This window comes from Macaca nemestrina, chromosome 12 (genome assembly GCF_043159975.1).
Source record: "Macaca nemestrina isolate mMacNem1 chromosome 12, mMacNem.hap1, whole genome shotgun sequence".
Lineage (NCBI taxonomy): Eukaryota > Metazoa > Chordata > Mammalia > Primates > Cercopithecidae > Macaca > Macaca nemestrina.
This window is the reverse complement of record NC_092136.1, coordinates 14,398,202-14,413,079: the sequence shown is the minus strand read 5'-3', so window position 1 is coordinate 14,413,079 and position 14,878 is coordinate 14,398,202. Positions and strand designations below refer to the sequence as shown.

The window sequence follows — 14,878 nt, the reverse complement described above, 5'->3', positions numbered from 1 at the left end:
GCCACATCAACTTGGGCACTTGGGGCATGTGGCTTCTCTGCTGGGCATAGGCTTTGAGTAACCAAGGGATGAGATGCAGCAGCAAATGAGATGGGGGAGATTGTCAGCTTCTTCCCAGACAGTATGAAGCTGCAGCAGCTTGTTCTTAGGCATAGGAAGATGAAGCAGCTAGTTCTTAGGTGACAGGTAGCTGCAGCAGCTCAGCTGGTAAATGGTGTGCTGCTGTGTGTGAGCGTGATGCAATAATGGCAGAGCCTGACGGATGAAGGGGTGCAGTGGCTATGGGCCCTTGGAACAGTAGCTCCAGTTTCAAGATTGCACAGTGGCAGCTTGGACCACAGAGAGTGCATATGAGATGGGCTCCATCTCTGGAGTCGTGCAGCCTTTGGAACTCCAGGCAGCCTCCTAAGCTGGGCACAGGGCCTATGAGGTCTGTGGGACTCGTAAGTAGTGAAAACTGTAGGTGTCCATGACAGTGACAGGGGCTGCTGTGGCCTCCTACTTACCTTTTCCTCACAGAGAGAAACCCACTCCTGGTTCCAAGCTGATCCCCACTGGAGGGAATGGATGGCAGAAGCAAGGTGGTTTCTTCCTGCTCTAGGTGGCCATCCTGAGTTACTGTGCACCACAAAATTTCCACCCCTCCCTTGCTGTACTCCAGCATTCTCCTTTAGTCACTCTGGTCAAATTGTGTCTACTTGTTGTTTTGGTACTTTTTTATAGGGGTGATGAACAGTAGCCACCTGTAATTGACCATCTTGCTAACATTACTCTGAATCTGTTCGTTTATTTTATTTCTGGTTGTTAAGCATGTATTTATATTCCAATAAAAATAAAATAACATAATGTATAAATAAAATATTTAGATCCAAGCAAAGACAGAAAGAGAGTAAGTGAATGAAAGAGAGAAATAGAGAAGAGAAGAGCGCATGAAAGGGGAGCAGAGAAGAGAGGAGAGGAGAGGCAAGGGGAGGGAAGGGAAGGAGAGAGGAGGGGAGGGAAGAGGAGGGGAGGGGAGGAGAGGGGAGAGCAGGGGAGCATGGTGCAGGATGGCAATATTTGTTTGGGTTTATTCCCAAATAACCCTGTACCTTCCACTTTACCCTCTGAGCCTCCAGAAGGACGTAAATTTTTAAAATAGGAAGTAGGCAAGAAAAAAATGGTAGGTGGAAAGGGCTACTGTTAAGGTGAAGAGTTGGGGAGATTCCTAGAGGTGCAAGGAAGTCAAAGCCTGCAATTTCTTGGCATAGGTGCACCTGGAGCATGCTTCATGGCAGCCTCCCAGAGACAGTGCAAGACTTCAGAAATGATGCTATCGTCGCATGTCTAGGGAGGCTGGACCCAAGTATCTGAGGCCTGAGCCTCCCAGGGATTCCAGGGCCTTAAGTTTGACCAGGGAGCAGCAGAAGCACCAGACCTAGGGGTATCATGGTGGCTCAGAGACAGACCAAGATAATTTTTTTTAATGTGTAAGAGATATTTCTCTAGTCTAGAGTTTATGTACTAAATTTCATTTATATTACATTAGCATTTATACAACATTTTACACTTCATGTAGTTACAGCACATAGATTTGATTTTTTCTATACCCATATGAGATTCGGCAGGTGAGAAATTATCCCAATTGCAGATGGCATACTGAGGCCTATCATGCTCTTCTCATTGTAGTTAACAATACATCTCGAAAGATCTCCAAATCAAAGCAACGTAAGTTTTATCTGCTATTAAACAGAAGGCATGATTTATACTACACATGCTGATAAGTGCTTTATAGTCTTTATCCAATTTAATTCTCAATGAAAAGCTACTCTGTGAAGTAGCTATTACTATTAGCCCCATTTTATAGGTGAAAACACTGAGGCTTAGAGAGGTTAATTTGCTCAAGGTCACACAAGTAGCAAGTGGCCAAGCCAAAATTCAACCCAAATTGTATGATATCAATACCCATGATCATAAACATGAGAAGCCATGGCTTTGTTATGAATTAGTCTTATTGTATTCCTTAGTGCCTCAATTTCCTCACTTATGCATGGGAAATAATGCCACATCTGCCTTGCAGGACTGCTGTGATAATTGACTCAAGTCAGGTATTTGAGGAACTATGTATGTAATTACCTAGAATGAAAGCATTTTGTAAGCAGAGAAGCATACACCTATCAAATTTATTGCTATCAAGCTATATTACTGGCTGGGGTGTCATCTTGGGCAAACCCTTTAGCACTCTGGTCTCAGATTTTTCACCCAGAAATTGAGAGTTTTGGACTAGAAGATCCCTATCTTCTTTCCAGCTCCAATGACTTCAAGTTGAGTAAAAAGTTGCAATACTGACATCATGATAGGACAATAGGGAAACAGGGAATTGACCCACACAGCAAAGTGGGGCATGAGATCAGCAGGGACAAAAACTCCATGACAACCATGGCACCAGAGAGCGAGTACCTGGCATGCTTTCTTTCTCTAATTGGCTTTTCTCCTTTCATCTCTGCTCTCGGCGGCACGTTTAAGAGGATCCCCACGTGAGACCATCTCTCTTGCTGTGAGTGGACAGCCAGTTTTATGGTCAAACATGCCCATCTTGGAGTGTGATATGCCCACCTGAAAAATTCCGTAGGAAAAGAAATTGGCAAGAACTCTGTCTTCTTGGGGAAGCTGGGTCAAGGTCACAGGACAAGACGTGGAACAGTAGATTCTGTACCGTCTCAATATCCATGTAATTCTGCCAGTAAGGACACGCATGGAACAGAGTTTATGGTCCTCAGTCTCTCTCATTCTTTAACTCTTTCCTCTTCCTCACTTCCACATTCTGTACCTAAAGTTCCTCGTTGGACCCTCTTTCTCCTTACTCAACCTTCTGTAAAAAGAAAAACCTCAAACACAAAATTTCAGGTATTATTCTGGGGTGAGGGATGGGTATTGAATTCTTAAGGATGTGACCTTGAACACTGCTATCTTCTTTTTTTTCACCTGTAAAATGGGGATGTTGGAATGATCTATAGTCAAATATATGTTGTCTATAAAGCCTGAAAGAGGAATCAAAAATGATAATTTACTGAGTTTCAGAGGAATATCCTAAGATCAAAACCTGCTTGGGTATGTATCCCAGTTTTCTCCACCCCAAGGGTACTTTTAATTTAATTTTTGCCCTTCAGGGTTCTGTTTTCAAAATGCTAATGACTATCTTGATTCTGTTTAAATACATAGCTTTGATTTATGATCTCTGAATAGCAAGAGACACATTGAGTCTTAATGATACGACAGAGTACTCATATATCATGCAATTAGAACTTCTGAAATACTTCAGAATTGCTCCCTGTTGTAATTTTTGGAGACCCTGGGATCTGAAGACACCGTCCTGGGTAACACGGATATCAGAGATATCCACTCCAAGCACAAGAAGTGTTGGTTTAAATATTCCTTGTAACCTCCTTGTGCATATATTGTTCTTTATTTAGCAATGTTTCTGGCTTTACCTGATTTTGTACCCTGTACAACTTTGCAAACTGACCATGTCCTTATTAGAGTAGCACTGGATAGGATTTTGATCACCTACATTCATCTAGTAAAATCTTTAACCAATATTTACATCAATTACCTTTTCCTCTGCAAATTGTCTCAGGAAATGGTGAACATATGTAAGGAATTAATCAAAGAGAGTGAATGTATCCAGAGTTTTTTCTCTTTTTCTCTAGCTTATCAAATGTCAACAAGGTAAGTTTTCAGGATAAATTTTATCATGAATATGAAAAGCAATCCACAACTCCTTGTTCTTTACAGGAAATGGTAGATTACATAGAGTATATTTAATTATGTCTGCCTGTGTCACCAGAATGTAATACAAAAGTAAAGAGTTTTAGTGCAACAAATTGATCAACAATTTGACTTATTTTCACTGAATCGACCGGTTATATTGGTGTCTGGGGGATGCTATCTGTAAGAGCTCTTATATTTTGAAAATATTTCCATTAAATCTAACTCACCTTGGATAACATATCTGAGAAATTGTACTAGAGGGTTTGTTTTAATTTTTAAATCTTTTTTTAATTTTAATTTTAATTTTAAGTTCTGGGGTACAAGTGCACGATGTTCAGGTTTGCTACAAAGGTAAACGTGTGCCATGGTGGTTTGCTGGGCCTATCAACCCATCACCTAGGTATTAAGCCCAGCATGCATTAGCTATTTTTCCTAAGGCTCTCCCTCCTGCCACTCCACCCCCTGACAGGCCCCAGTGTGTGTTGTTCCTCTCCCTGTGTCCATGTGTTCTCCTAGTTCAGCTCCCACTTATAAATGAGAAGATATGGTGTTTGGTTTTCTGTTCCTGCACTAATTTGCTGAGGATAATGACTCTGCATTAGTTTACTGAGGATAATGGCTTCCAGCTCTATCCATGTCCCTGCAAAGGACATGATCCCATTCTTTTTATGGCTATTCTAAGAGTAAACAGAAAGATTTCTAAGTTAATAAACTCATAACGGAAATAAAACAAAAATAAGATTTTCTTAGTTTGGCATTGAAACCTCAATGAAAGAACCATTTAATAATAAATGTGTTAAAGAGAAACTTGTTGAGTTCTGCAAATATTAGTATACACGATGCTTAGTATTAAGTAACCAAACATCTCTACTAATCTGTGTCCTGTATACAGTCAGCGTTCTCAGCTTGAGGGTACTTGGTGGTAATGGAAGAAAAAGCAGCATCAGGAATTGACAATCCAGCTGCATGGGAGATAACACAATCATTCATCAACAATATTCTTTAGTCTGGTTTAGAAATCATCTAATTTAAGAAATAATTTTATTGAGAGCTCCTTAATACTTCAGTACTAGTTCTTTCTTTATTCCCCTTTAAGAGAGATGTGATGATGGGAATGATCCTTGCTAACGTTTCTGAGGTCTTACTGTTTTTGTTTGTTTTGCTTTGTTCTGTTTTGAGACGGAGTCTCACTCTGTCGCCCAGGATGGAGTGCAGCGGCATGATATCTCAGCTCACTGCAACCTCCGCCTCTTGGGTTCAAGCGATTCTCCTGCCTCAGCCTCCCGAGTAACTGAGACTACAGGCGTGTGCCACCACGCCTGGCTAATTTTTGTATTTTTAGTAAAGGTGGGGCTTCTCCATGTTAGCCAGGCTGGTCTTGAACTCCTGACCTCAGTCAATTCGCTTACCTCAGCCTCCCAAAGTGCTGGGATTACAGGCCTGAGCCACCGTGCTAGGCCAAGGCCTTATTGTTTTAAGCCCTTTGTGTCATTCCATCCTTGCAACAACCCTATGAGATGGTAATGATTATCAGCTTCCTTTGTAGATGAGACAACTGAGGTACAGAGAGGTTAATCACGTGCTAAACATCACACAGCCAGCAAGTAAGATTCAGGAAAGTCTATTCTCCACATTCTATCTCTTCTCCCCACCCCTCTCTCTCTTCTGCCCTCCTCCCCCTCCTTTCTCCACCCTATTAGTGATTTTCACATTTAATAATATTTTTATCATAAATGTAGAAGCTGTAGAAAAACAAGATAATACAGATAACGATAAAGAAAAAAATCAAAATGATTCTATCCATTACTTTTAATGTTTGATATTATAAATGGTTTTTAAGGGGTGTGTGTGTGTGTGTCTGTGTGTGTGAGAGAGACAGAGAGAGAGAGAGAGAGGAGAGAGTGGGGGGGGGAGAGAGAGCTCATCATGCATGCAAAATAGTTCGTAAAAAGCAAATAATTTTCCCCCAGAAAAGTAGAACTACCTTGTACACTCATCAATGGTACATATGAGTGCTCATTCCTTACTGATTTCTACAATATCGTATATATTAAGATAATAATTATATTCTTTTTCTGTTTTATCACTGTTTTCCCCCATTCATCAACTGTCTTTCAAATATGCTTTATATAAGGGTTTTTCTGCCATGACCAACTTTTAAATTGCTTTGCCATATTTTTTCTCTTATAATTTCTGTTTTGGTGTTACTTTTCAGGAATATCACTTCCATCCCAAGATTATATAAATGTACATCTATTTATTCCTCAAATACTCTTTTACCTATAGTGTGGCAGGTCTCACAGACCATTTATAGAAGAGTTTGTTCTTTCGCTATCAATTGAAAATACTTTTTCATATATAAAATTCTTACCAACACTTACATTGATTTGTGAAATTTTTATTTGTTCTCTGGTACATGTCTGTTATTATAAGAATAATGAATTATCAGTGTTCATAATACTTTTTAATATCTGAAAGTTAAAATCCTTTCTAATTATTCATCTTTTTCAAAATAATCTTGGCTATTATCATTGGTTTGTCCTTTGACCTCAAGAAAGGACAGTCTGAGTATGGAACAGAGTGAATGTACATAATCCATGCATACCTTTACTTTTGCACCAACCTAATACCATAAGTCTGTTGGTAAGCTCTAACTTGCTGATTGTATCTACTAAAAAAAAAAATTTTTTTAAAAAGATATATCTCTGTATTATTAGAGAATTGAAATATTTACTTTGACCTTTCCTCTAGTTTAAGATCCATCATAACTTGATGCTGGTTTTCCATTGACCTAGTGTACCCAAAGTCAAACAAACTGAAGAAAACAATGGCTTATGTGGCTTATATCATCATGGCTCTTGGTGGTTTGACCAGCATGAACACTAGGTCTGAATCTACACCTGCTGAGAGGCAATGATGCCTGGCCATCTACAAAGCTGATGCTGGCTCATGAATCTCCTCAAATTAACCCATGAAAATATTACTTTTCACATTCCTACCCACAGGTACACCTGTCACTCATGGTTATTTGTAAGCAATCCATGATAACAATAGCCAACCTCTGTTGAACCATTGTTGTATACCTAATTGTGTGCTTAGCTTTTGCAAGAATTTTCACTAATAACCTTCCCAGTAACTTGGGAAGTTAGAAGCTTTTATTATCCTTACATTATTATATCATTGTCCTTTCGTGCCTCAGCAGTAAATTAAGCTTAATGTTTTTATGTCACTGGTACAAGTTAATAGAAGAAGTATTGGAACTAAAACTCCAAAGTCTGAACCCTTAGCCACATTACTATGCTGTTTGCCAAATACCCTAAAATTGAGGCAACCGTTGAGGCCAAGAGTGAGCTGCACTAGCTCCTTCTGGAATGCTTCGTATGAAGGCTTCCCTAAGGAGATTTATTCCATAACCTTATTGAACACCCATGTTCTGTCTGCCTGAAGATATTATCAGAATTTATATTATTGTTAAGGCCAGTTTAGATATGTTATATTGAATACATTTTTATTAAAGTAGGAGAAGTTATTATAAACAGGGAAAGTAATTTTTCTAAAGGCTAAAATAAAAAGTATTTTAAATCCACTTAGATAACAATCCAGGACAGGACTGCTGTCCATCAGACATATTTTGGAAGGAGATCATTTAAGCTTTCATAACTTTTTTTTCTTTTGAGATGGAGTCTCACTCTGTTGTCCAGGCTGGAGAGCAGTGGCGTGATCTCAGTTCACTGTAACCTCAGCCTCCTAGGTTCAAGTGATTCTCCTACTTCCCAAGTAGCTGGGATTACAGGCCTGCGCAATCATGCACAGCTAATTTTTGTATTAGTAGAGATGGGGTTTCTCCATGTTGGCGAGGCTGGTCTCAAACTCCTGACCTCAGGTGATCTGCCCACCTTAGCCTCCCAAAGTGCTAGGATTACAGGCGTGAGCCACGGCACCCGGCCTAAGCTTTCATAATTTTAAAGCAACAGTTATATAATCAATCATCAGAGGTACTTTTTAAGAAAAACGATTACCTTAATTAGTGATCTTTACCTTATACATAATACTCTCACCATTTCTATGGCATATTTTTTAAAAATTACCAGTCAACTTTTTAAATATATTTTTTAATCATCATGATACTCCATGAATTAATCAAGAACCTGAAGCATTTTGCAGGTACATGCTGACAATTCAAGAAGAAAAGTTGGGGTCTTTCCATCAGAAGAGTGAAACATTTCTCCTTTTCCAGTGCTTGTTGGAGGAAAAGATGTACACATATGAAGATGGTAATGTTATCACTTCACCTGAGTTAGCAATCCATTCTCTCGTCTCCTTTCTGATATTAGGAGCACCGAGCCAATGACTAGGGGAGGAAATATTACAGAAATCACATATTTCGTCCTGCTGGGATTCTCAGATTTTCCCAGGATCATAACAGTGCTCTTCACTACATTCCTGGTGATCTACATTACATCTCTGGCCTGGAACCTGTCCCTCATTGTTTTAATAAGGATGGATTCCCACCTCCATACACCCATGTATTTCTTCCTCAGTAACCTGTCCTTCATAGATGTCTGCTATATCAGCTCCACAGTTCCCAAGATGCTCTCCAACTTCTCACAGGAAGAGCAAACTATCACTTTTGTTGGTTGTATTATTCAGTACTTTATCTTTTCAACAATGGGACTGAGTGAGTCTTGTCTCATGACGGCCATGGCTTATGATCGTTATGCCGCCATTTGTAATCCCCTGCTCTATTCATCCATCATGTCACCCACCCTCTGTGTTTGGATGGTACTGGGAGCCTACATGACTGGCCTCACTGCTTCTTTATCCCAAATTGGTGCTTTGCTTCAACTCCACTTCTGTGGGTCTAATGTCATCAGACATTTCTTCTGTGATATGCCCCAACTGTTAATCTTGTCCTGTACTGACACTTTCTTTGTACAGGTCATGACTGCTGTATTAACCATGTTCTTTGGGATAGCAAGTGCCCTAGTTATCATGATCTCCTATGGCTATATTGGCATCTCCATCATGAAGATCACTTCAGCTAAAGGCAGGTCCAAGGCATTCAACACCTGTGCTTCTCATCTAACAGCTGTTTCCCTCTTCTATTCATCAGGAATCTTTGTCTATTTGAGTTCCAGCTCTGGAGGTTCTTCCAGCTTTGACAGATTTGCATCAGTTTTCTACACCGTGGTCATTCCCATGTTAAATCCCTTGATTTACAGTTTGAGGAACAAAGAAATTAAAGATGCCTTGAAGAGGTTGCAAAAGAGAAGGTGCTGCTGAGTTTACAGATTCTCAGATTTCTGCCAGATATGTCCCATCAGAATCCCCTTAGCCCACAAAACATCATCATGAATGAACTAACAAAGATCATACTCCCTACTGCCTTTGGACAAAGAAGGCTTGATTTGATGCAGAAAATATGCCAATATGGACCAACAGGTGACTCGATGCCACAGACATCAGGATTTTTAGGTCCTGGAGGTTCATTATTTTTATCCTACATCAGGTGTGGCCTCATCATTTATTAATCTATCCAAAAGTATTTGTGAAACAACAAGATTTAGAAATCTTGGCCGGGCGCGGTGGCTCACGCCTATAATCCCAGCACTTTGGGAGACCAAGACAGGCGGATCACGAGGTCAGGAGATCAAGACCATCCTGGCTAACACGGTGAAACCCCGTCTCTACTAAAAATACAAAAAAATTAGCCTGGCACGGTGACAGGCACCTGTAGTCCCAGCTACACGGGAGGCTGAGGCAGAAGAATGGCGTGAACCTGGGAGGCGGAGCTTGCAGTGAGTGGAGATCGCGCCACTGCACTCCAGCCTGGGTGACAGAGTGAGACTCCGTCTCAAAAAAAAAAAAAAAAAAGAAAAAAGAAATATTTTGTTTCTTTTGGCTTCTCAGATCAAAGAACGCTCAATGTTAGGACTTTGCCACTAGAGAAATGAGGCCTGGCACAGACCCCCAGGAGTTTAGAAACATCATCTCCCATATATGCTGATACAGCATAACAAAGACATGGTGGTAACCATTGATTATTCTGTGTTTCTGGGCAGAAGAGAATAAACAGACAGAGGGGTTCTGCCGCTGGAAAGGGAAAAAAAAGCAATATATTGGCCTGGTTGTGTCTTTAAGAAAGAGCAACCTGAGATAGCTGCAGATTGCCTAAGACCTCTCTCAGCACTAATCATCTAATACATTTTTGGCAATTTCCTTGCCTATACCAGCTGTAGCACAAGGAAGAAAGAGGTGATTTTAATCATGAAGTGGGATAGAAACAAGGATATGGTCCCTCCAATGACATGTACTTTTGAGTCTGATGATTTGATTTCTTGTATCTAGAGTCTAGTGGGAAATTATAATGGAGATGATATTCAAAGTTCACAGCCAATAGCAATATCTGATACTGTGGGACTCAAACCTTCCTTTTTCTCCCCCATTAAATTTAGAAAATTTACTCTTGTTTGACTGGGTAACTATTGAATCCAGAAGAGGATGAAAGAAACATGGGTCAAAGGTATCTCAGTCAAGCTCAACCTAGTCAAGCTAACCTGCAGTCATGTTCGGAGAAGTCATGCATTTAAGCCTACTCTACATCAGCCAGTTCCAGCTGATCTCCAGGTGATCTGAGGATACGTGAATGACAATAAATGAATGTGCAGTCGGCACTGGATTTTGCAATTTGTTGTATAGCAGTAGTTAACCAATATACTTCGTAATTTAAAATTAAACATTTTCTCCTAGACCTAACTGCCTGGCTTCAAATTCAGGCTTTTCCACTCCCTAGTCGTGTGATGCTGGGCAAGCCACCTAATCTTTTGTTCCTCAGTTTTCTCACTTGTAAAATTGAGATATTATGTATCTATTTTGGAGTTGTCTAGGATGATTGAACTAATACTTATTGAAAACTCAGAATAGGGACCCCAGCATATAATAAACGCTATTCATGAGTCGTGTATTATTATTTATTGAGTGCTTTCTATGTTCAAAGGATTTATATTGTTTCAGTTGAGCTACGTTTTCTTGTTATACCAACTTCATAGATGAATAAACTTATGCCAGAGGAATTAAGAAACACAGCTAGTAAGTGAAGGGGTGGGAATCCAAACTGACACTGTAGATATCAAAGCCTCCTCCCTTCTTCAATACCTCTTAATGTGTAAGGTGCCAAATTACTTATTAATATACAAGGTAAATACGAATAAAATAAAGCAATATTTGTGAGATGCAGCCAATGCTAAAATCAGAAGTAACAATCTTTTAAAAATAAATACAATAAAGTGACAAAGGTGTGAATTGGAAAAAAAATTGAAAAAAGAATGCCAATTCAAACCTTAAGAAAACTAGCGGAGGAGTGGGCAAGATGGCTGACCAGAAGCAGCTGGTGTGTGTAGCTGTCAGAGAAAGGAACAGTAGGGGTGAGCATTAGGTCTTTGCACCCTCAAGTCAGGAGGTCTCCTTGTGAACCCACTCCACCAGAGCTTTCAGTCTTAAGTCTACCACACAGAGCTATGTGGAGTCTTGGCAGAGCAGCCACTCAGTCATGCATGGAGACCTCAGAGCCTTAGATACTTGGGCTTTCTGGTAAAAGTATCTGTAGCTCTAGCAAAGTTGGAGGTTAGACTCCTGTATATACCCCTAGGAAAGAGGCTGAATCCAGGGAGCTTAGCAGCAACAACCCACAGGCCCCACTTCCATGGCACCTCACAAGATAAGATCCACTGGCTTGGAATTCCAGCCAGCTACCAGTAGTGGCATTGCACCTCCCTAAGAAGGAGCTCAAAGGGAAGAGCTGGGTTGTCATCTTTGCTGTTCAGATGCCTTAGCTGTTCCAGACTTTGGGCTTTGAAGAATCCGAGCCAACCCAGGGTGGAAGAGAACCCCTAGCCTAGCACATCACAGCTGCTCTACCCAAACATACCCAGACTATGCTTTAGGTGGGTGTCCAATCCCATTCCTCCTCACTGGGCAGGACCTCTCAACTGGGGCCTACAGCCACCCCCACCGAGCTCTCCAGCTGGCAAAGATTTGAATTATCCCTGAGATGGCACTCCCAAAGGGAGAAGAGAGTTACCATCTTTGCTGTTTTGGTGACTTAGCAACTCCAGCCTTTGGGCTTCAAAGTGTCTGAGGCGACTAGAGACTGAAGCAGATCCCCAACACAGCACAGCTGTTCTACCAAAATGTGGCCAGACTACTTTTGTAAGTGGTTCCTGATCCTGTTCCTCCTCACTGGGTGGAACCTCTCAACTAAGGTCTCCAGCCACTTCCTACAGCTGCTTTGGGACCAGAAAAATGTGCATACCTCCCTCAGACAAAGCTCTCAGAGGAAGGGACAGGCCACTATCTTTGCTGTTTCACAGCCTTCACTGGTGACACCTCCAGGTTCTGGGAAATCTAAGGTTACTAGGTACTGGAGCAGGCCCCAAGCATATAACAGCAGCCCTATGGAAAAGTGGCCAGAGTGTTACATAGGTTTCCATTCCCATGTCTTCTCACCAGGAAGATCCTCAGGCCTGGGCCTCCAGCCACCCCCAGCAGAGCTACCAAGCCAGTACCAGATCAGCAACTCCCTAGACAGAGCTTCCAGGGTCAACTGAAAGCTTCTATGCCACTGCCCCTGCAGCGGAACTGCCCTGGACACCCTCAGACTAATGAAGGAGCAAAGACACTAAGTTCCTTATCCACACCTCTAACAATCTGCAGTCAACCCAAACAGAAGAGGCCAGTCTGTCTCCCATGGGTCCCACACACCCCCCACCACTCATCATCAGACAGAGAACCCCTGGCTTGGGCCCACAACACATACACTCCATCTTGGACTGGCTGCACTGAGTGATTGCTGACCTGCATCTTTCTGGGGTGGAGCCCCCAGGAGTCAAACAAGTGACCCTTAGCCACAACCATTACTAAGATCTCTTCCTCTGCTGTCTTTAAGCTGGGGAAGGAACATAAACACAGAGATATCCCCAGAGCTGCAGTGGGCAGCCCAGGAGTGCTGAATCAGGAACTACAGCCAGCACTCAGTGGGAGAGAAACCCACACTTTCAGAGCACTGACAGGGTACACAGCTGCAACTGTAAGGAAACATAGGGGAACCACACAACAGAGCAAGAGTCTTCCAGCTGGCCTGTAAGCCTAGATATCACCTGCTGAATCACACCTCAAAGCTTCAACACCAAAAATATCTCACTAACATATCCCCCTCTGAAACCAGAGATAAGAAGTGAGCTTCAAATAAAGACCCTACACAAGGCTTGGTCCAGTGAAAACATCTAGAAAATAAGTCGATTGACTCTATTCAAACTACTCTGCAGTTAAAGAAACACCCACATACAGAGATGAGAAAAAAACCAATGTAAGAACTCTGGTAACTCAAATGGCCAAAGTATCATATGTCTTCCAAATGATCACAGCAGTTCTCTAACAAAGATTCTTAACCAAGCCAAACTGGCAGGAATAGAATTCAGAATATGTATAGAATGCAGAATATGTACAGAAATAGAATTCAGAATATGTAGAGAAAAAAAGATCATAGAAATTCAGGAGGATGGCAAAATCCAATCCAAGAAAAATAAGAATCACAATAAAGTAACACAGAAGCTGAAAGAAAAATAGCCAGTATAAAAAAGAACTTAGTGTGTCTGACAGAGCTAAATAACACAATGCAAGAATTCCACAATGCAATCACAAGTATTAAGAGCAGCATAAACCAAGCTGAAGAAAGAATCTCAGAACTTGATGCTGGTTCTCTGAAATAAGACAGTCAGACACACACACACAAAAAAAAGAAATGAACAAAGCCTCCAAGAAGTATGGGTCATGTAAAGAGGCCAAATCTACAAGTAATTGGCATCCCTGAAAGGGAGGGGAAGAAAGAAAATAACTTGGAAAATATATTCCAGAATATTGTCCATGAAAATATCCCCAAACTTGCTAGAGAGGACAACAGTCAAATTCAGTAAATACAGAGAAGTCCTGCAAGATTCTACACAAGAAGATAATCACCAAGATACATAATCATTATATTTTCCAAGGTCAAAATAAAAGAATGTTAAAGGCAGCTAGAAAGAAAAGGTGAGTCATCTATAAAGGGATCCCCATCAGGCTGACAGCAGACCTCTCCACTGGTACCCTACAAGCCATAACAGATTGGGATTTTATCTTCAACATTCTTAAAGAAAATAATCTTCAACCAAGAATTTCATATCCAGCCACACTAAGCTCCTAAGTGAAGGAATAATACAACCTTATCAGATAAGCAAATGTTAAGGAACTTCATTACCACCGGACCTGCCTTACAAGATCTTGAAAGCAGCAGTAAATATAGAGAGGAAAAACTGCTACCAGCTAATACAAAAACACAGTTAAACACAGAGACCAGTGTCACTATAAAGCAACCACACAAACAAGTAAAAATAATAACCAGCTGATGGCGCAATGACAGAATCAAATGCACACATATCAATATTAACCTTGAATGTAAATGGGCTAAATCCCCCACTAAAAAGGCACAGAGTGGCAAGTGGGATTAAAAAGCAAGACCCAATGGTATGCTGTCTTCAACAGACCCATCTCACATGTAAGACACACATAGGCTCAAAATAAAGGGAAGGAGAAACTTCCATGGCTTCTTTGTTACTGCTGTTGCCAAATGTCACAGACAGAAAGAACCAAAATTGTGAAAATTTCTATTCTAACCAATTAATGTACGAACTACATGAAATACCAATCAAAATCACAACATACTTGCTTTTAGAAACTAAAAGTTGATTATGAAATTAATACAGAAAAGAGCAAAGTATATCCAAGGTATTCTGCCCTTACAAATATCAATGTATTCAGAAGCTATATAAGTGACATAAGCAAGATGGCGAGTCAGGGATCTCAACCCTCATCACCCACAGAAAACAAATGGATAGCTATCTGTGCATGAAAATTGCTCTAGGAAGGCTCTGGAGTCCAGTTAAGAAGCTGCAGCAACACAGTGAAGACAAGAGAGTGAACATGTTAGTCAGAATTCTCCAGAGAGACAAAACCAGTAGGATACATCAGAGGAGTTCCTGAACTCCTTAAAATTGTTGGGAAAATATTTTGTATATATACATTTTTTTTGATGAAA

General features: G+C 40.8%; 1 protein-coding gene across 1 annotated transcript; it reads left to right on the top strand.

Annotated features, from left to right (window-relative positions):
- Window positions 1–261: 261 nt before the first annotated feature.
- Window positions 262–10,689, top strand: LOC105464589 (olfactory receptor 5AN1). Its single transcript, XM_011712596.2, has 2 exons — window positions 262–430; window positions 7,915–10,689. The coding sequence occupies exon 2, from the start codon at window positions 8,098–8,100 to the stop codon at window positions 9,031–9,033; it is 936 nt and encodes a 311-aa protein (XP_011710898.1). The 5' UTR covers window positions 262–430; window positions 7,915–8,097; the 3' UTR covers window positions 9,034–10,689.
- The last annotated feature ends 4,189 nt before the right edge of the window (window positions 10,690–14,878 follow it).

Coding starts and splice junctions, on each gene's coding strand:
- LOC105464589 (XM_011712596.2), top strand. CDS start 8,098: ATGACTAGGGGAGGAAATATTACAGAAATCACATATTTCGTCCTGCTG.